The 21,602-nt window shown below is 41.5% G+C and overlaps 1 protein-coding gene across 1 annotated transcript in view; it reads right to left on the bottom strand.

Moving 5' to 3' along the window:
• Positions 1-21,602, bottom strand: part of VWDE (von Willebrand factor D and EGF domains) — a 119,791-nt gene that overhangs the window by 20,246 nt on the left and 77,943 nt on the right. The window contains 6 exon segments of the mRNA XM_040352265.1: positions 598-693; positions 6,911-7,006; positions 7,099-7,194; positions 10,076-10,681; positions 15,462-15,566; positions 19,311-19,445. Of these exon segments, the coding sequence (XP_040208199.1) occupies positions 598-693; positions 6,911-7,006; positions 7,099-7,194; positions 10,076-10,681; positions 15,462-15,566; positions 19,311-19,445 (1,134 nt within the window).

Genomic DNA, 21,602 nt, shown 5'->3' with positions numbered 1-21,602 from the left:
CCCCCCTGATGGCGGCCCTGCTGGAGAGCCTCACCTCTGCTCCACACAGAGTACAGCGGTCTGACACGCCCCTGCCAAATGCTCCAATCAACAGCCCTGCTTAGGAAATGTGAGCCCTGCTGATTGGAGCACTTGGCAAGGGGCGTGTCAGACCATGTCATTCTATGTGGAGCAGGGGGGTCTGGCTCTCTAGTGTGCTGCTAGAACAAGTTATTTTAACCATTGCCAGCAGAAAATGTTTATGCAGCCTGAATGCATTAAAGTAATAATAGAGGAAGGTCCAATCAAAGCTTTAAATAAAAGCGTCACTGATTGAAAAAAGGTCTATTAGGGTTACAGACCCCATTTCAGAACATGCTACCTGCCTGGCTGTTCTGCGGATAGTCTGGGTTCAATCATTTCTCAGTCACTGGACATGAAACAAGCACTCGGCAAATGAAGCCAATGATTCTCATCCCCTTGCTTGCTTTCAGTCAAGGACTGCGAAACCACTGAGGTCTATGAATTATCATGACTGACAGCCAGGCAACTGGCATTTTCAGAGGCAGGTGCAAGAAATACAAGCCTTTTTGGATATATTGCATGATCCAGACTTACTTGTTTCACAGCGAGGTCCAAGATAACCAAACGGACAGGAACAAACATTCCTAGCCTGGCAGATCCCTCCGTGTTCACAGGGTGGGTCACAGTAGGCTAAAAAAAATATATATATAATAATCATTGTAGAATAATCATTCTGAAAATTTGGGTTCTGCCTGTTAAAAAGCTGAATATATGTCCATAAAAATGTGTGTCTGTGTAAACTGTCTCTTGAAACAAGACCAGCAAGTCAGCCCTTGAAAAGTGTTTCTCTCCTCCCTGATAAACTACAACAACTGAAAGAACTGATGGTAAATAAGTCACCCAATCATTAGATAACGAGGGGTTTTACTATGTGCACCATGCCAGGGGTTTCTGTTGGGTGTGTCTGAGATTTCTTTTTTCAACCTCCTTGATTTAGTTGGGTACCTTTGACCTGTTAACGGGTCAAAAAATTCTGTAAATTGAGAGAAGATTCTGTGGTAATATCCCTGGGCTTCCACTAGATGTCGCCAGCAAATAGGTAAAATCCTGGGCAGTAGATGTGCACTACTGAATTATTATTTATTTTTATTTTTTTCATTTGTTTTCAGAAATTCAAAACCTTAAAAATTCAGAAATATGAAAATTTGGAAACTCGATAATTCAAAAATAAGAAAGGAAAATCTGACAGTTCGAAAGAACGAAAATCCAAAAATTCTAAATAACTAACTTCTAAAATAATAGGTATTGGAATTTCCTTTCAAATTTGTCTGTTAGTCTACGTAATAAAGTTACGAATTATCCGAAATAACGAATGCTGCTTTTAAACAAATGGAAAGGAATGAAATGATAATAAATAATAATGATATGATTTTATTATTATTATTGTTATTTATTATTATTAATTTGTTACGTTCCATTCATTTAGATACAGCATTCTTTATTACGGATAGTTCGTAATTTTGGATAAATTCGTATTCGTTGCGTTCACTAACAGCCAAATTTGAAAGGGAATTCCAATACCTATAATTTAATAGTTAGTAATAGTTAAGTTATTATTAGTTGGTTATTATTTCAGATTTTCGAATTTTCGTGTTTTTGAATTTGCATTCTTATTTTTTGATTTCTGAAATTCGAATTTCTGAATATTTCAGAATATTTGGAAATTCAGAAGTTTTTGAATTCTGAATATCCGAAACTCTGAATTTTCGACTTTCCGAAACTCTGAATTTTCGACTTTCCGAAACTGAATTTTCGACTTTCCGAAACTGAATTTTCGACTTTCCGAAACTCTGAATTTTCGACTTTCCGAAACTCTGAATTTTCGACTTTCCGAAACTCTGAATTTTCGACTTTCCGAAACTCTGAATTTTCGACTTTCCGAAACTCTGAATTTTCGACTTTCCGAAACTCTGAATTTTCGACTTTCCGAAACTCTGAATTTTTCGAATTTCCGAAACTCTGAATTTTCGAATTTCCGAAACTCTGAATTTTCGAATTTCCGAAACTCTGAATTTTCGAATTTCCGAAACTCTGAATTTTCGAATTTCCGAAACTCTGAATTTTCGAATTTCCGAAACTCTGAATTTTCGAATTTCCGAAACTCTGAATTTTCGAATTTCCGAAACTCTAAATTTTCGAATTTCCGAAACTCTAAATTTTCGAATTTCCGAAACTGAATTTTCGAATTTCCGAAACTCTGAATTTTCGACTTTCCGAAACTCTGAATTTTCGACTTTCCGAAACTCTGAATTTTCGACTTACCGAAACTGAATTTTCGAATTTCCGAAACTCTGAATTTTCGAATTTCCGAAACTCTGAATTTTCGACTTTCCGAAACTCGGAATTTTCGACTTTCCGAAACTCGGAATTTTCGACTTTCCGAAACTCGGAATTTCCAAACCCTGAATTTTTCCGAACCCTGAATTTCCGAACCCTGAATTTCCGAACCCTGAATTTTCGACTTTCCGAAACTCTGAATTTTCGACTTACCGAAACTGAATTTTCGAATTTCCGAAACTCTGAATTTTCGAATTTCCGAAACTCTGAATTTTCGACTTTCCGAAACTCGGAATTTTCGACTTTCCGAAACTCGGAATTTTCGACTTTCCGAAACTCGGAATTTCCAAACCCTGAATTTTTCCGAACCCTGAATTTCCGAACCCTGAATTTCCGAACCCTGAATTTTCGACTTTCCGAAACTCTGAATTTTCGACTTTCCGAAACTCTGAATTTTCGACTTTCTGAAACTCTGAATTTTCGACTTTCCGAAACTCTGAATTTTTGACTTTCCGAAACTCTGAATTTTCGACTTTCCGAAACTGAATTTTCGACTTTCCGAAACTGAATTTTCGACTTTCCGAAACTCTGAATTTTCGACTTTCCGAAACTCTGAATTTTCGACTTTCCGAAACTCTGAATTTTCGACTTTCCGAAACTCTGAATTTTCGACTTTCCGAAACTCTGAATTTTCGACTTTCCGAAACTCTGAATTTTCGACTTTCCGAAACTCTGAATTTTTCGAATTTCCGAAACTCTGAATTTTCGAATTTCCGAAACTCTGAATTTTCGAATTTCCGAAACTCTGAATTTTCGAATTTCCGAAACTCTGAATTTTCGAATTTCCGAAACTCTGAATTTTCGAATTTCCGAAACTCTGAATTTTCGAATTTCCGAAACTCTGAATTTTCGAATTTCCGAAACTCTAAATTTTCGAATTTCCGAAACTCTAAATTTTCGAATTTCCGAAACTGAATTTTCGAATTTCCGAAACTCTGAATTTTCGACTTTCCGAAACTCTGAATTTTCGACTTTCCGAAACTCTGAATTTTCGACTTACCGAAACTGAATTTTCGAATTTCCGAAACTCTGAATTTTCGAATTTCCGAAACTCTGAATTTTCGAATTTCCGAAACTCTGAATTTTCGACTTTCCGAAACTCGGAATTTTCGACTTTCCGAAACTCGGAATTTTCGACTTTCCGAAACTCGGAATTTCCAAACCCTGAATTTTTCCGAACCCTGAATTTCCGAACCCTGAATTTCCGAACCCTGAATTTTCTACTTTCCGAAACTCTGAATTTTCGACTTACCGAAACTGAATTTTCGAATTTCCGAAACTCTGAATTTTCGAATTTCCGAAACTCTGAATTTTCGACTTTCCGAAACTCGGAATTTTCGACTTTCCGAAACTCGGAATTTTCGACTTTCCGAAACTCGGAATTTCCAAACCCTGAATTTTTCCGAACCCTGAATTTCCGAACCCTGAATTTCCGAACCCTGAATTTTCGACTTTCCGAAACTCTGAATTTTCGACTTTCCGAAACTCTGAATTTTCGACTTTCTGAAACTCTGAATTTTCGACTTTCCGAAACTCTGAATTTTTGACTTTCCGAAACTCTGAATTTTCGACTTTCCGAAACTCTGAATTTTCGAAACTCTGAATTTCCGAACCCTGAATTTCCGAACCCTGAATTTCCGAACCCTGAATTTCCGAACCCTGAATTTCCGAACTCTGAATTTTCTAATTTTCGAACTCTGAATTTTGAATATTCTGAAAATATTTCCGAATTAACGAATTTCTCTAAATATGTTAAAAAACGAATTTGGAACTAAACATGTCTACTGGGCAGCAGGCATGAGCTCCTGCAGGTTCAGATTCTAGTCCAAACCCACCTGAGTGATCCCATCAGGAAGCCATCTGACCTGTTTCAAGTGACAATCTCATGTTTATGGTCAAGCTGTAAGATATTATGGTTTTCCCAAAAGCCCCGTTCACATGGTTTAAAATCTGCCCACCGCTCCAAATCACAGCAAAACACATGATGCGTGTTTGGGTGTGATTATTCCTAATGTCAAAAAGGAGCAGGAGCTTTTTTTGGGTGACAATCACGCATAGGGCACCACTTTTAAAATGAATGGGTTGCACTATGCTCGCAAGGCAAAAAGCGCTTAAAAACACATGTTCATGAGACACTAGACTGTTGTGGGCCAGAAAATTCAAGAAAAACCTCCCCAATGGGACCGCAGCGAGGGGCCAGACACTTCATTGGCTATATGGAAGGTGTTACAACCACTTTAAAAGGACACAAGATTTCTTGGAAGGAGGAGGATGGACCTAACCTAAAGAAATACAACTAATGCTGCTACAGCCTGGAAGCTGCAATATAGAACATTTTTGTTCCTGGGTTTAGATACACTAACATTTTGAAAACCAAACAGACAGATGAATTGTAATACCTGTAATAGCCAGCAGAGGGTGAGCTATATTGACTTTTAAAACAAGCAAGATCACAGATATACCCAAATATTTTATTATAAAATCACTACAACATGGAATTCTTATATTCAGGAAGATAAAAATAGGGATCTGTACCTAACTAAACAAATGATCGCCTAAATATTGCGCTTTTGCTATTATTTTCTAGATTATCTTTTGCAGGTTTTAGCTATAGATGAATATGGGCATTCTGCATCAATTACAAGGTGCAATACATTTCATTTAGAGGGGTTGTAAAGGTACAATTTTTTTATATACCCGAGTATAAGCCGAGTTTTTCAACACATTTTTTGTGTGCTGGAAATGCCCCCCTCGGCTTATGCGCCTGATCTCCCAGACTTTGGGGACCCTAAACTTGGCACACATGTAGCCCCACTCTTCCTCTACAAGTGTGTAAAGTTTGTTGTCTGGGGGACCTACGGCCGGGGAGCAACGATTTTTCAAACCCTTCAATAGACTCCCATGTTAAACGGTTATTTCTCCGGTGACTTTGGGGACCCGGTACCGGCCAGTCGTAGGTTCCCTGGACCCGGAACTTAGCACACATGTACTGTAGCCGGGCACCCCTTCCATAGACTCCCATGTTAAACGTCAGTCTAGTCATGGACAGTCATGGGCACAGTGAGGCATGGACACAGTGAGGCATGGACACAGTGAGGCATGGACACAGTGAGGCATGGGCACAGTGAGGCATGGGCACAGTGAGGCATGGGCACAGTGAGGCATGGACACAGTAAGGCATGGGCACAGTGAGGCATGGACACAGTGAGGCATGGACACAGTAAGGCATGCACATGGACACAGTGAGGCATGGGCACAGTGAGGCATGGACACAGTAAGGCATGCACATGGACACAGTGAGGCATGCAGATGGACACCCTAGGCTTATACTCGAGTCAATACGTTTTCCCATTTTTTTGTGGTAAAATTAGGTGCCTCGGCTTATACTCGAGTACAGGGCCGATCCGCCCTATAGGCTCACTATGCAAGCCACTTAGGGCCCCGCAAAGCGCCCCCCAAATTTCTAGAGGCCCGACCTGGTGAGAAGTAATTTTCGGCTCTCAACTCGCTGGCTGCATGGGAGAAGAGGTAAGAAGTCAGCAACCCCTGCTTCTCAATTTAATGTAAGATGTAATTTCTGACAGCAGAACACCCCCTCCTCCCGCTTCTCAACTTTAATCTTAAGGCTTCATTTCCACTGGCGTTTTTACAGCCACTTTTCTAAGCGTTTTTTACAGCTTAAAAACGCCTGTCCATGTTATTCTATGGCATCATGCCCACATAGGCTTTTTTGAGCTGCAAATGGCATAGGCGTTTTTGAGCTGTAAAAAAAAAAAACGCGGGACCAGGGCGTTCTGTGGCTCCAGCAATAGAGCTGTAACAACGCCAGACATTAAAAAACACGCAAAAACGCTCAAAAACGCTACCGCAGCGTTTTTGAGCTCCAGCTCACAAAAAAAAAAATTTTTTTTTTACAAAATAAACATCGACAGGCGTTTTTAAGCTGTAAAAAAGGCTAAAGAAAGTCTCTGTAAAAACGCCAGTGGAAATGAAGCCTTAATGTGACATGTCACTGTTGGCAGTGCCCCCGCCCGGTCATTTTACTTAGGGCCCCAGGGAGGTCAGGATCGGCACTGCTCGAGTATATATGGTATATAGTCATTAGGCGGTGGGCAAGCGGTTAACCGCGTTACTCGTAAACCGAGGTTCCACTGTATATAGATCAGACCAAAATGAGGGACAAATGAGGAGGAAAGAGGGACATTGTTCCAGATCAGGGACAGTCCCTCGAAATCAGGGACAGTTGTGACCAAACCAGGTGCCCCTGGTGGGAAGATCCCTATCTAGCTCTCTCTCAGTCTGACTTTCTGCAGCTTCTAACGCACATGGTGAGAAGCTCACAGTGTGCAGTGAAATCAGAATAAGCCATTTCAGTCCAGAAGAGGAGCCGCTGTGCGAGACTGAAGGGAAGGATTTCCACTTTTAGATAAGAATCCACCAGTGCGCCCCCCAGAAATGAAACGGGGTACATTGAGTTATCATCCAATCACAGGAAGCAGAGGATTGTCACCTTCTTGGCACGTGGTTCCCCCGTATCCCGGCGCACACTCGCACACGTTGGGTCTCGCACACTTCCCACGGTTCTTGCAGTCCGGGCGGCACACAGCTGCAGCACATCAAATGTAATTACAGGGAGGCACATTACTCTCATGTGTAAACATTTACTGGGACAAATGAGTGTGCGCGGCGGCCGCTTACCCGTCTGACAGTTGTATCCGGAGAAGCCCGGCTTACATTTGCAAACATTTGGTGCTGAGCATTCCATATTTCTTCCGCACGGATGCCGGCAAATTGCTAGGTGGGGGACAGATAATGAATGGCGTCATTAAATCTCTTCTAACAGAAGTCACATCCTTCTAAACAGGATTAAATAAAAAGCTGCTTGAAGACATATTAATCAAAGTATTCGCTGTGCTCCGTAAGAGATTATTAACTTCTTTAAAGCAGAGCTACACTAAAAAAAGAAAAACAATGACAAAACAAATAGACCATCGAAAAAAAATGCTTGTGCGGCAATGCTCACCTTTAACCGCAGTACTCATTTTCCACCACTAGATGTCCCCGCTCTTCCAAGCTGAATGACAGCCACCATCATTCAACACACCAGAGCTGTTATGCCCCCCAGCCTGTGACTGGACAGTGAAAGGAGAAGCAGCTCTCTGTCACTCTGCTCTCCCCTCCTATCAGCATGCATTAATGATTAGAGAACTGCATAATTTTGTCTCTTTCATATTCGGATGTAGAAATGTAAGGGACACTCTGATGGGGACAGCTGGTGTAAGAGCGAACTTTGATTGGGGCACATGATTTAAGGGGGTACTCTGATGAGCGACTGATGTAAGAGGCACTCTGATGAGGACTGCTGATGTAAGGGGGCACTCTGATAGGGACACCTCATGTAAGGGGGCACTCTGATGGGCGACTGATGTAAGAGACAATCTATTGGGGACTGCTGATGTAAGGGGGAACTCTGATGGGCTATTGATGTAAGAGGCACTCTGATGGGGACTTTTGATGTAAGGGGGCACTCTCATGGGGGCAACTGATGTAATGGGGCACTTTGATGGGCGACTGATGTAAGAGGTACGCTGATGGGGACTGCTGATGTAAGGGGGCACTCTGATGGGCTGCTGATGTAAGGGGGAACTCTGATGGGGACTGCTGATGTAAGGGGGCACTCTGATGGGCTGCTGATGTAAGGGGGCACTCTGATGGGGACTGCTGATGTAAGGGGGCACTCTGATGGGCTGCTGATGTAAAGGGCACTCTGATGGGCTGCTGATGTAAGGGGGCACTCTGATGGGCTGCTGATGTAAGGGGGCACTCTGATGGGGACTGCTGATGTAAGGGGGCACTCTGATGGGCTGCTGATGTAAGGGGGAACTCTGATGGGGACTGCTGATGTAAGGGGGCACTCTGATGGGCTGCTGATGTAAGGGGCACTCTGATGGGCCCCTGATGTAAGGGGCACTCTGATGGGTGACTGATGAAAGGGGCACTCTGATGGGCGACTGATGAAAGGGGAACTCTGATGGGCGACTGATGTAAGAGCATACTCTGATAGGGACACCTGATGAAAGGGGCACTCTGATAGGGACACCTGATGTAAGGGAGCACTCTGATGGGGGCAACTGATGTAAGAGGCACCCTGATGGGGACTGCTGATGTAAGGTGGCACTCTGATGAGCGATTGATGTAAGAGGCACTCTGATGGGGACTTATGATGTAAGGGGGTACTCTAATGGGGCAACTGATGTAAGAGGGCACTCTGATGGGGCAACTGATGTAAGAGGCACTCTGATGGGCTGCTGATGTAAGAGGCACTCTGATGGGGACTTCTGATGTAAGGGGGCACTCTAATGGGGCAACTGATGTAAGAGGGCACTCTGATGGGGCAACTGATGTAAGAGGCACTCTGATGGGGCAACTGGTGTAAGGAGGCACTCTGATGGGCTGCTGATGTAAGAGGCACTCTGATGGGGACTTCTGATGTAAGGGGGCACTCTAATGGGGCAACTGATGTAAGGGGGCACTCTAATGGGGCAACTATGTAAGGGGGCATTCTGATGGGGCAACTGATGTAATGGCACTCTGATGAGGACTGCTGATGTAAGGGGGCACTCTGATGGGGGCAGCTGATGTAAGGAGGCTCTCTTGTGGGGGCGATTGATGTAAGAGGCACTCTGATGGGGACTGCTGATGTAACGGGGCACTCTGATGGGGCAACTTATGTAAGGGTGCACTCTGATGGGGCAATTTAAATAAAGGGGCATTCCGATGGAGAGACCTATTATTTTTTTAATTTTCGTTTCATTCGTTTTTTTCGGAAACTTCGTTTTTTCATTTTATTCTTTTTTTGCTTTTTTGGAAATCCGAAAATTCGGAATTCCGAATTTCCCGAATTTACGAAAAAAGCAAAAAAACGAATAAAACCGATTTTTTTTTTCGATTTTCCTGAATTTCCGAAAAAATAAAAAAAAAACGAATGAAACAAAAACGAATTTTTTTGGGGGGGATTTTCCCGAATTTCTGAATTTCCGAAAAAAGAAAAAAAAGAAATTAACATAAACGAAAAAAACAAATGTTTTGGCAGTGCACATGTCTACCTCCCAGTACCGCCCCTTTTAGACAATACAGAACCAAGTATCATTTTGTTGTGCTAAGTAATTTGTATGGAATTTGGTTTCCCCTTTAGCCAGCAACAATAGATCCCCCTAACAATGTACCACCCACAACAAAATCCCCCCCCCCCCAACAACAATAGATCCCCCTAACAATGTAACACCCACAACAATACCCCCCCCCCCCCCCCCAACAACAATAGACTTCCGGCAGCTTCAACAGATCTCTGCACAGCCAGCATTAATAGTCTCTCTGGCAGCTATCAACAATAGACTCCTCCACCCAAAAGTAGATCTCCTTCAGCAACAACTGAACCCCCAGCAACAATAGATCCCCCACCAGCAACACTAGACCTCCTCAGCAACAATAGACCCCTCTGCAAAAATAGATCCCCTCCAGCTAGAATAGATCCGCCAGCAGTGAGCATCAATACCCTGCAGCACACCCCAGTACCCCTTGACATTACATACAGTCAGTCCAGGAGGTGCCGGAACTGCGTTCCCCCCCGCGTTCCCGCTGAAAAAAAGCCCTGCATATACAGATAATTGTATACCTTTGCAGTTGACTCCATCACCAAAATAGCCATACGGACACCTTCCACATTTATAGCCTCCATCCTTGTTTGGTTCACAGGCAACCTTCCGGAAACAAGGAGAATCTGCGCAGGTTAGTATCTCTGGAGCTGCTGTCCCCGGACTCTTTAATTCTCCCTTCCCTTCAGTCAAGTTCCACAGAGGTGGAGAAATGTCTGGAATCTGGAAGCTATGCCCAGGTTTTGTATCACTAACAGTGTTGGATGACAAGCCTTCAGCAGTCTTTATGACTGTGTACTCCTTTGGGGTCCTCTCTTGCCCATTTAGCTGGTATCTGGAGGTGTTGGTAACGGTTTGTATAGTTGGAAGACCATTGCCGTAAGTTCCTTTGTAACTGGTCTTGCCTATGTGACTGGTAAACAAGCCGTTCCGAGATAGGTAAGAAGGCGTTCTTCGACCATTCAGCATCTTGGAGATTGTGGATCTTCTTGTATCACCGATGGTCAAAAGTGATGGAACATCCCGAGTGGTCTGCACTATAGCAGATTCAGAACTTCTGCTTGGTCCTGCTGGGCTGGGATTACCAGGGGGCAATAAAGGCTCACTGATGGATTTTGTTGGGTCACCTGAAAGGACAAAAAGTGTTAGCACATTGGAACATATTTTATTAACTCCGTTTTGGTTTAATATCTTTTTTGCCTTAACCACTTAACCCCTGGACCATATTGCTGCCCAAAGACCAGAGCACTTTTTGCGATTCGGGACTGCGCCACTTTAACTGACAATTGCGCGGTCGTGCGACGTGGCTCCCAAACAAAATTGGCGTCCTTTTTTTCCCCCCACAAAAAGAGCTTTCTTTTGGTGGTATTTGATCACCTCTGCGGTTTTTATTTTTTGCGCTATAAACAAAAATAGAGCGACAATTTTGAAAAAAATTCAATATTTTTTACTTTTTGCTATAATAAATATCCCCCAAAAATATATAAAAAAAAAGTTTTTTCCTCAGTTTAGGCCGATACGTATTCTTCTACCTATTTTTGGTAAAAAAAAAAATCGCAATAAGTGTTTATCGATTGGTTTGCACAAAATTTATAGCGTTTACAAAATAAGGGATAGTTTTATTGCATTTTTAGTAATTTTTTTTTTTTTTACTACTAATGGCGGCGATCAGCGATTTTTTTCGTGACTGCGACATTATGGCGGACACTTCGGACAATTTTGGTGCATTTTTGGGACCATTGTCCTTTTCACAGCAAAAAATGCATTAAAAATGCATTGTTCACTGTGAAAATGACAATTGCAGTTTGGGAGTTAACCACTAGGGGGCGCTGAAGGGGTTAAGTGTGACCTCATCTGTGTTTCTGACTGTAGGGGGGCGGGGCTGGACATGTGACATCATTGATCGTGTTTCCCTATATCAGGGAACACGCGATCAATGACAGCGCCACAGTGAAGAACAGGGAAGCTGTGTTTACACACAGCTCTCCTCATTCTTCAGCTCCTGTGACCGATCGCGGGACTCCAGCGGCGATCGGGTCCACGGGGCCCGCGGTCACGGAGCTTCGGACCGGGTCGTGGGCGCACACCCGCGACCCACGGCTGGGCACTTAAAGAGTACTTACAGGTACGTGCTTGTGCCCAGCCGTGCCATTCTGCCGACGTATATCTGCAGGAGGCGGTCCTTAAGTGGTTAAAGGGGTTGTAAAGGTACAATTTTTTTTTCCTAAATAGCTTCCTTTACCTTAGTGCAGTCCTCCTTCACTTACCTCATCCTTCCATTTTGCTTTTAAATGTCCTTATTTCTTCTGAGAAATCCTCACTTCCTGTTATTCTGTCTGTAACTACACACAGTAATGCAAGGCTTTCTCCCTGGTGTGGAGTGTCGTGCTCGCCCCCTCCCTTGGACTACAGGAGAGTCAGGACGCTCTCTACTTTGCAGATAGAGAAAGGTGCTGTGTGTTAGTGGGCGTCCTGACTCTCCTGTAGTCCAAGGGAGGGGGCGAGCACGACACTCCACACCAGGGAGAAAGCCTCGCATTACTGTGTGGAGTTACAGACAGAAGATCAGGAAGTGAGGATTTCTCAGAAGAAATAAGGACATTTAAAAGCAAAATGGAAGGATGAGGTAAGTGAAGGAGGACGGCACTAAGGGAAAGGAAGCTATTTAGGAAATAAATATTGTACCTTTACAACCCCTTTAACTCTCTTCCATAGAAACTATGGTATAATTACCTAGAAAGCTTAAGAAACCACAAAACCAGATTGGTACGATTTGGAGGGATGTTATAATTGGTTCTAATTAATGCTAATCAGCAACACTGAAGGCCTAGTAGCCTTCATAATAACGTGACGGAGTACACAATCAATATAACAACAAGAAATTTAACTTTGTTAATACATTATAGACACGTGATTGACCCTCTCATAGACATCCCTGAAGAAGGAGATTCAGAAACTCTGAAACGCGTTGGGTGAACTACGAGAAATTCATTGTCAATCGTTGTGGTGATTGTTAATTATAATTATATGCAGTTACTGTAAACATTCCATCTATTTTTAATGTATTGATGTATAGATTTATATAATAAAATGTGTTTTTTTTCTACATATAACCCAATCTCAGTGCCTTAAAAGTCCAGTTAGGGGATATACTCTCTCTCAAACTGTTTAAAGTGACATCGGGGCAGAAAGGAGTTAAAAAAGGGAAGCTCGGAGGAGGAAGCTTAGAATAAAAGTAAAAAACAAAAAACAAAACAACAGCAAATTCATGTAAGGTAAATTAATATCTGATTTAGGGGGGGGCGGTCCGTACACCAGAAAAGTAAAAATTTAGCTAGATCCGAGATTTTGTTTTATTTTCTTTTCCTCCAGAAACTTAGGTGCAGATTCTTGTACAGCCGCGTAAAATTGTGCGGGCGTAACGTATCTGATTTACGTTACGCCTCCGCAACTTACACAGGCAAGTGCTGTATTCTCAAAGCACTTGCTCCGTAAGTTGCGGCGGCGTAGCGTAAACCGGCCGGCGTAAGCCCGCCTAATTCAAATTTGGATCAGGGGGCGTGTTTTATGTTAAACTACTGTGACCCGACGTGATTGGCGTTTTTGTGGAACGGCGCATGCGCCATCCGTGTAATTTCCCAGTGTGCATTGCGCTAAATGACGTCGCACGGACGTCATTGGTTTTGACGTGAACGTAAATGACGTCCAGCCCCATTCACGGACGACTTACGCAAACGTCGTAACTTTTTCAAATTTCGACGCGGGAACGACGGCCATACTTAACATTGGCTGCGCCTCATATAGCAGGGGCAACTTTACGCCGGGAAAAGCCTAACGTAAACGTCGTATCTGTACTGTTTCGGCCGCACGTACGTTCGGGAATTCGCGTATCTAGCTAATTTGCATACTCAACACGGAATTCAACGGAAGCGCCACCTAGCGGTAAAAAAAAAAAATGCAGTTAAGATCCGACGGCGTAAGAGACTTACGCCTGTCGGATCTAATGGATATCTATGCGTAACTGATTCTAAGAATCAGGCGCACAGATACGACGGCTCGGATTAGGACTTACGACGGCGTACATGGCGCTGCACCGTCGTAAGTCCTCTGAGAATCTGGGCCTAAAAATTTTGGCAGCTGTGATTAATGTTTTAAAAATAAATTTAGGGGAAAATGACGTTACCCCTTTAAGAATACTGTATATCCACGCAGTGCCCATTGATCCTTTGCTATGCTCAACAGTAGAACCAATATCCTCCTCCCTTTGTATACAAGCCTATATAAAATAAATACAACTTGTTCCACTTCTCTGATTTATACATAATAAATGAGCGTCAAAATAACACTGTGGAAAAATATCTCCTGTCATTGGCTGCACAATAATTCATTATCCAGTTCAGGAAATTAACACGTGTTTATTGTTCCTTTAGTGCGCCGCTCAATTACCAGAGCAAATGTTCCGTGGAGAGGGGTTCAGGAGCAGCTAATGTAACTTTCTATTACAAACAGTCACATCTTATGGAACGTTTCTTAATACTGTACATATGCAGGAATTTGTTTCTTAACCCTTTCATGCCTAATGCCCCCGTACACACAATCGGAATTTCCGATGGGATAAAATCCGATGGAATTTTCCGTTGGAATTCCGTTCGAGCTGTCTTGCATACACACTTTCAGACGAAATTCCGACCGTCCAAAACGCGGTGATGTAAAACACTACGAGCCGAGAAAAATTAAGTTCAATGCTTCCGAGCATGCGGTATAACCCCGCTCGGTGGGAAGGGGGATAAAGGCGAACACCACCTAAAAGTGTATTTTCAGGATATCAAATAGTAGTTTGGTCACATTCAGCTGGACTTGTTGTGTAATGTTGAAGATGTTTCAAAGCTTATCCAAGCCATGTCTTCTGACTAGGGATGAGCTCAGGCTACATAGTTACATAGTAAATCTGGTTGAAATCTGGTTGAAAAAAGACAAAAGTCCACCCAGTTCAACCAACATAGAAAAAAAAAGGCGTCAGCCAGCCTCCCTGCCCATTGTGTTATGTGTGGCTTGGCCACAGCTAATTGGGCTGGTGGCCTGATATCATGTGACAGCTCCCCATGGGTTTGGCCACAACCTTCACTCATTACTAGTTCTCAGGCCTCGTACACACGACCGAACATGTCCGCTGAAACTGGTCCGGCGGACCAGTTTCCGCAGACATGTTCGGTCGTGTGTACGGCCGACCGGACAATTGTCCGGCGGATCGGACAGGTTTCCAGCGGACAAGTGTTTCTTAGCATGCCAAGAAACATGTCCGCTGGAAGTCTGTCCGTCGGACATGTTCGGTCGTCTGTACAGAGTCACCGGACATGTCCGCTCGGCTGAAAGCCCTCGCATGCGTCGAAGTGATTCGACGCATGCGTGGAAGCATTTACCTTCCAGGGTCGCTCACGTCGCCGCGTCATCGTCGCCGCGATGGCGCGGCCACGTCACCGCGTATCCTGTCCGCCCGGATTTCTGTTTGATGGTGTGTACAAATGGTCCGCAAAACGTTTTCATCGGACATGTCCCCTCGTGTGTACGGGGCCTCAGGGTCAGGAACACCTTAATCCAATCACCATGGAATGTGTCAAGTGAGATGTTGATTGGCCAAGAACAGAATGGAAGGTGTGAAAGTTGTTGTACAATTCAGTTTTAGTTAGCGTATACTCGTTACTCGAGTATATACGGTACGTAGTCCCATCCTTTGTATCAAGAAGTTTGCATAGGTGTTAATCCTTTGATTTATGTGGCGGAAGGTATAATTTGTTGTCAAAACACATGGTTAGAAATTTTATTTCAGGAGGTATCTTCCCCCACCTCTCCTCGTTTTGGAAATGGCCTTTATTATGGAGATTCCATAAGAGTTCTACATTTCATTACCTTGTTGTCTTCCGTTTGTTCTACTGACATTGCTTCTGTAATAGCCTTCTGTGAATAGGGCCGGTGGATCAGTGGTTGGCGGTTGGGGAGTTGTTAATATCTGTACTGTACAAATAAAAATAAAAGACTTCATGATTTATTCTTGTACAAAAAGGCAAAAAAAACAGAAGCAGAAGTTTGCAGCTGGAAGTCCTCTTCCTCTTTATTTTTTCTCCGGTGCTAAGTGGTTTCCTTCTGCTGAAGAGACCATTGCTGACGTGAAGGTTTCAGCATCATTTCCCTACATTTCGCCCCCTCTCTTGTAGTTCAAGGGAGGGGGCGAGCACGACACTCCACACCAGGGAGAAAGCCTTGCATTACTGTGTGGAGTTACAGACAGAAGAACAGGAAGTGAGGATTTCTCAGAAGAAATAAGGACATTTAAAAGCAAAATGGAAGCATGAGGTAAGTGAAGGAGGACTGCACTAAGGTAAAGGAAGCTATTTAGGATTATTTTTTTTACCTTTACAACCCCATTAAGTAATTCCAGCATGGGTTGCCTGTCTGACAGCCAACCTGCAGGATACAAGCCCTGATAAGTAGAGATTTGTAAACCCCGTTAAGCGCAACTTTCTGACCATTTGTTGTGAATAATGCATGTTAAATCTTGAGTCGTGGAGCTTTCCTCCTATAGAGACTTTCAGACTGCTCTGGGGTTCTCCAAGAGCACCATAGCTGCCGTAGAGCAGGTTTTCAAGGATTTGAATTGTTCCTCATGCACATCTGGGCCCAGCCCTACCAACACATAGTGATGCAGGTAAAATACTGTGGGCCAGATCCACGAAGCGTTTACGCTGGCGTATCTATTGATACGCCGCGTAACTTCTAGTTTGCTCCGGCGTATCCACAAAACAAGATACGCCTAAAGTTGGGTTAGATCCGTCTGGCATCTTAGTGCATATTTACCCTGGCCGCTAGGTGGTGTTTCCGTCGATTTCCGCGTTGCGTATGCAAATTACCTAGATACGGCGATCCACGAACGTACGTCCGGCCGGCGCATTTTTTTACGTTGTTTCCGTAAGGCTTTTCTCGGCGTATAGTTACCCCTGCTATATGAGGTGTATCCTATGTTAAGTATGGACGGCGTTCCCGCGTCGATTTTTGAAAATTTTACGTTGTTTACGTAAGTCGTTCGCGAATAGGGCTTTGCGTAGAATGACGTTCACGTCGTAAGCATTGGCTTGTTGCGGGTTCATTTCGAGCATGCGCACTGGGATACCCCCACGGACGGCGCATGCGTCGTTCAGAAAAACGTCATTTACGTCGGGTCAAGACGTATTACCATAAAACACGCCCCCATCTCATCCATTTGAATTGCGCGCCCTTACGCCGACACAGTTACACTACGCCGCCGTAACTTACGGCGCAAATTCTTTGACAACACGGGAAATACGCTGTAAGTTACGGTGGCGTAGTGTAACTGAGATACACTACGCCGGCCATAAAGAAGCGCCGCGCTTCGTGGATCTGGCCCTGTATGCCTATATCAAAGGATGGGGGCACTTGGATTTAGTCCAATGAACGTTGGGCCAGATCCTCAAAAGAGATACGACGGAGTAACTGCTGTTACTCCGTCGTATCCCTGGTCCTAACTATGGAACTGATCCACAGAATCAGTTTCCCATAGTTAGGCAGAAGATCCGGCATGTGTAATTGAATTACACTGCCGGATCTTAGGATGCAGTACCGCATCCGCCGCTGGGGGCATTTCGCGTCGAAATGCCGCTTCGGGTATGCAAATTAGGACTTACGGCGATCCACGAAGCTATTACGCTTCGTTATGTCGCCGTAAGTTTTAGTTTGCAAGTGCAAAATTAGGGCTGCTTTTACAAAGTGTAAACTGTTTACACCATGTAAAAGCAGACTCTTCTTCCTCGCGCCGCGCTTTTTTTTCGATTTCAAATTTTTTTTTTGCCGCCTTATCTTTTTTTTTTTTCGACGCAACTTTATTGACCCGTCGCGATCCACAAAGCCCGACGTAACGTAATTTCACGCTATGCCCGTCGGGAAAATGACGTCACGAGCATGCGCAGTACGGCCAGCGCGGGAGCGCGCCTCATTTAAATGGGATTCGCCCCTGATGATGAGGAACGCCTTGCGCCGGCCCGATTTAAGTTACTCCACTCAAAATTTCTAGGTAAGTGCTTTGTGGATCGGGCACTTAGGTAGAAATTTTGCGGCGGTGTAACTTAAATCTGAATATTTAAGTTAAGCCCGTTTTTTGAGGATCTGGCCCGTTATTCACAACAAGGTCAGAAAGTATTGCCAAAACATTCCAGGGGCTAACAATCCCCCTTCTTCATGTCTGGCATTGTAAGCTGGCAATCACGTATGGTAATACTGGACGAGCAAGTATGGGAAATTAGGATTAAGTAATTCCAGCATGGGTTGCCTGTCCGACAAAGCCAACCTGCAGTACAAAGGCCTTGATGAAGGGGGATTTGTGAGACCTCAAAACGCAAAACATACTTTCCAACCTTATGTTTTGAATAATGTTTAATTGGACTAAATCTTGAGTCATGGTGCTCTCGTCCTTTTATATGGATATAGAGAAACGTGGTTTCAAATAAATTAATCATTAGTTGATTCTTTCCTTTTACTATTTTTTACTTATTTCCAGCTACTTCTAAAATTTCAGTGTTGATCACTTTTGCCATTTGCACAGGTTGGATTGTTTCTCTAACAATTTTTTTTTCACTTAAGTAAGCCCTACTGACAAAACGTGTCGGGGGGAGCCTGTGCGGGGGTGTAATGTCAAACTGTGAAGGCAGAACAGTAAGAGCGCCACAGGCCAATGCTAAACACTGCCAGTAAATTGTGTAAGGAAAGTGCTAAAAACATTCCTTAAGTGTAATCTTTTTTATAAACTTTTAAATAGAATCATCAATTTTTGTTTTATGATGACGTTTATTAGCATTTTTCTAGTTCTCTCTGTGGACTATAGAACCCCCCACCCCCTTCTATGTTATAGAGATGATGATAGGGGAAGGTGCTTTATAGTCCTAACATACTTCCTGTCCTACTGTAAAGTATAGTGAGTGACCCTAAGGACAGGAAGTTCATTACCTGCAGGCTCACCAGGTGGAAATAACAGAAACAAGCTTAAGAAACTAAAACAACAAATGCAGCCACCACATCCAAGGACTAGTAAGCAGAAATAAAAAAAATGTTATTCAATAAATATACTAATTATATTTGAATTAAAATACATAAATATAAAAAATATATATATATATATATATATATATATATATATATATATATATATATATATATATATATATCTATCTCTATAGAAAGAGAGAGATATAGATATATAAACACACACACACACACACACACACACATATATATATATATATATATATATATATATATATATATATATATATATAAAATATTTAAATATTTTTAAATATAAATATATATATATACAAATAAAATAGTATTTTTTTTAAATATATATATATATATTTATTTTTTTATTTAAAAAAATTAACTATTTTATTATATATATATATATATATATATATATATATATATATATATATATATATATATATATTTTAAATATAGAAATAAAAATTATATATATATATATATATATATATATATATATTATTTTTTAACTAACACTAACACTGTGAGACACTATGACAATACATATTAAATACATCTGAAAATTTCCACGACAATACAGTATATATTCAATATATTAAATTCTTGGGTTTACATATACTTTAATCTAACCTCTAAACGGGTCACTATTGTTGTGGGAAAAGTGTAGAATATATAAAATTATCATTTTACCACATATCTTTCCATCTCCTTCATAGGTCTGTGGGCAAGGACCACACTTGTAGGAACCCAGGGTGTTTGTACAGGGGACGCTGTTATAGCAAGGAACAGATAGACACTCATCAACATCTTCCTCACAAGTTTTTCCTGGAAATGGATAAAAGAAATGCATAACATTAGTCACCATCATTTATTTTCCTACAAGAGTTTGTTGTGTGAACGCAAAGACTAGTACGCTAGCATAGCCTTCGGAGTGGCCGACAGATTTTTACCCTTGTTGGTACTTCTTCAGGTGGTGAGGAGCGCCGGATTATTCTATGTGTACTTAAATGTGTATTTAGACCTTCCATTGTTGGCCCGTAAATATAGCAGAATGAAAGCACCACTCCACATCTAAAAGTCTAGAATACATTTTTATTTAAAAACATCAATAGAAAATGCAACGTGTTTAGGGGGTTGTGAAGAAGTTCCCTTCTTCAGGGCTGGAAAAAATATAAAACCTGAAATCTTGACCAATTAATAGTGAAAGCATGGAAACGTTGATGCTATTAGTTTTCTCAATTTAGTTGAAATCCTGAAATGCAATTTTAAATAAAATATTATTCTGGACTTTTAGATGCTTCTATTATCCCTATCCTATATTTACTGTCACCTAGACATGTGCAATTTGTTTAGTTACGAATCAAAATTCAGATGAAATTTTCGTTATTCGGAGATTCGGATATATCGGATAAATACAAAATAAATTCTAACAAAACAAATTATGTGAATTTGAATTGGAAAATTAATTCGCTTTTGAAAATAAAACATATTGCAGTAAATACAGTAAGGTAAAAAATTGAAATAAGATGATGATTCCTACCTAGGCTGATTAATAGAAAAGAATATAATAGAATAAAACAGAATATAAAATAAAATAGAATAGAAAATAAAAGAATAGAATAGAACATAATAAAATAAAACAGAATAAAATAGAATAGCAAATAAAAGAATAGAATAAAACAGAATGGAATAGAATAGTAAAAAGGAATAGAATAAAACAGAATAGAAGTTATTAAAATATAAAACAATAGAATTTAAAAAAATAAAATAGAACATAAAATAATATGTCCTTTTTTCCTTTGTCCTTTTTTTTTTTCTCTTTCCTCCCCCTTTTTTTCTCTCCTCTCCCTCCCTTTCTATCCTCCTCTCTCCCCTCTTTCTATACATCACGCAATTACGGAGTTCTAGTCCTCTCAGTAGAGGAACAGAATACGGCAAATTCCAAGTCCAGATAAGAGGACAGTGGGAAGAATATACCATAGAGTAGACTAGGAGTCAGGACCATTAAATCTCTTTCATCAATTTTAGGTTGGTTAAGGAGAATACGATGAGACAGTATAGTATGGGGAAGGGTAATGTAGGTTTTTGAAGGTATATTGTATAAGTGTGAAAGATGAAATGTTATTTTCTTTTTGTAATGAATATGTAATGAAAACCAATAAAGAACATTTTGTAAGAAAAAAAAAAAAAATGGAATATAAAATAATGGAATAGAGTAGAATAAAATAGAATGAATATAGTCGTATTTCGAAATTCAAATTCTGAAAAACTTCAATTCTAATTTTGAAATTAAAATTTAAAATCGATTTACCGTAAATATAACGAATACAAAACTAATCTGCATATACGACAATAATTCTAAAAATGAATCATTCTAACATAATGAATATGATTATAATAACAAAATTATTAACTTAATGAATCGAATAAAAAAAAAAAAAATTCTGTTGTGCACATCTCTACTGATACGCTTCTCACGCAGTTCAGGATGGAAGATATAAAACGTATACAATTCTGAGTCTGTTCTGCTTCCTATTGGTTGGAATAATTCCAGGGGGAAAAGGCTTCTGTGCGAAAGCCCCCATAGGAGCAGAAGGTGAAGTTTAGCCAGATAGAGCAAAGACTGTTATTCCGCGTACACACGATCGGAGTTTCCGATGAAAAAAGTCAGACGGACTTTTTCCATCGGATATTCCGATCGTGTGTAGCCCCATCGGACTTTTTCCATCGGAGTTTAGATATAGAACTTGTTCTATTTTTCTGTCGGAATTCCGATGTTATTTGGCCGGGCAAAAGCCAGATCGCGTGTACGCGGCATTCCACCTATGGCTACCAACAGACAAGTAGAGTTACTAGATCTTGAAGAAATTATCCATTACTGGGTTGTATGTTTTGTGTTTTTTTCCATCATGATAATCAAGCAATCATAAAAATCCCTTGGGCCGCGTACACACGGTCGTTCCAAACCGATGAGAATAGTCC

This window comes from Rana temporaria, chromosome 5 (genome assembly GCF_905171775.1).
Source record: "Rana temporaria chromosome 5, aRanTem1.1, whole genome shotgun sequence".
In the NCBI taxonomy this organism is placed as follows: domain Eukaryota; kingdom Metazoa; phylum Chordata; class Amphibia; order Anura; family Ranidae; genus Rana; species Rana temporaria.
The sequence above is the reverse complement of the archived record's forward strand: the minus strand, read 5'-3'. Positions and strand labels throughout refer to the sequence as shown.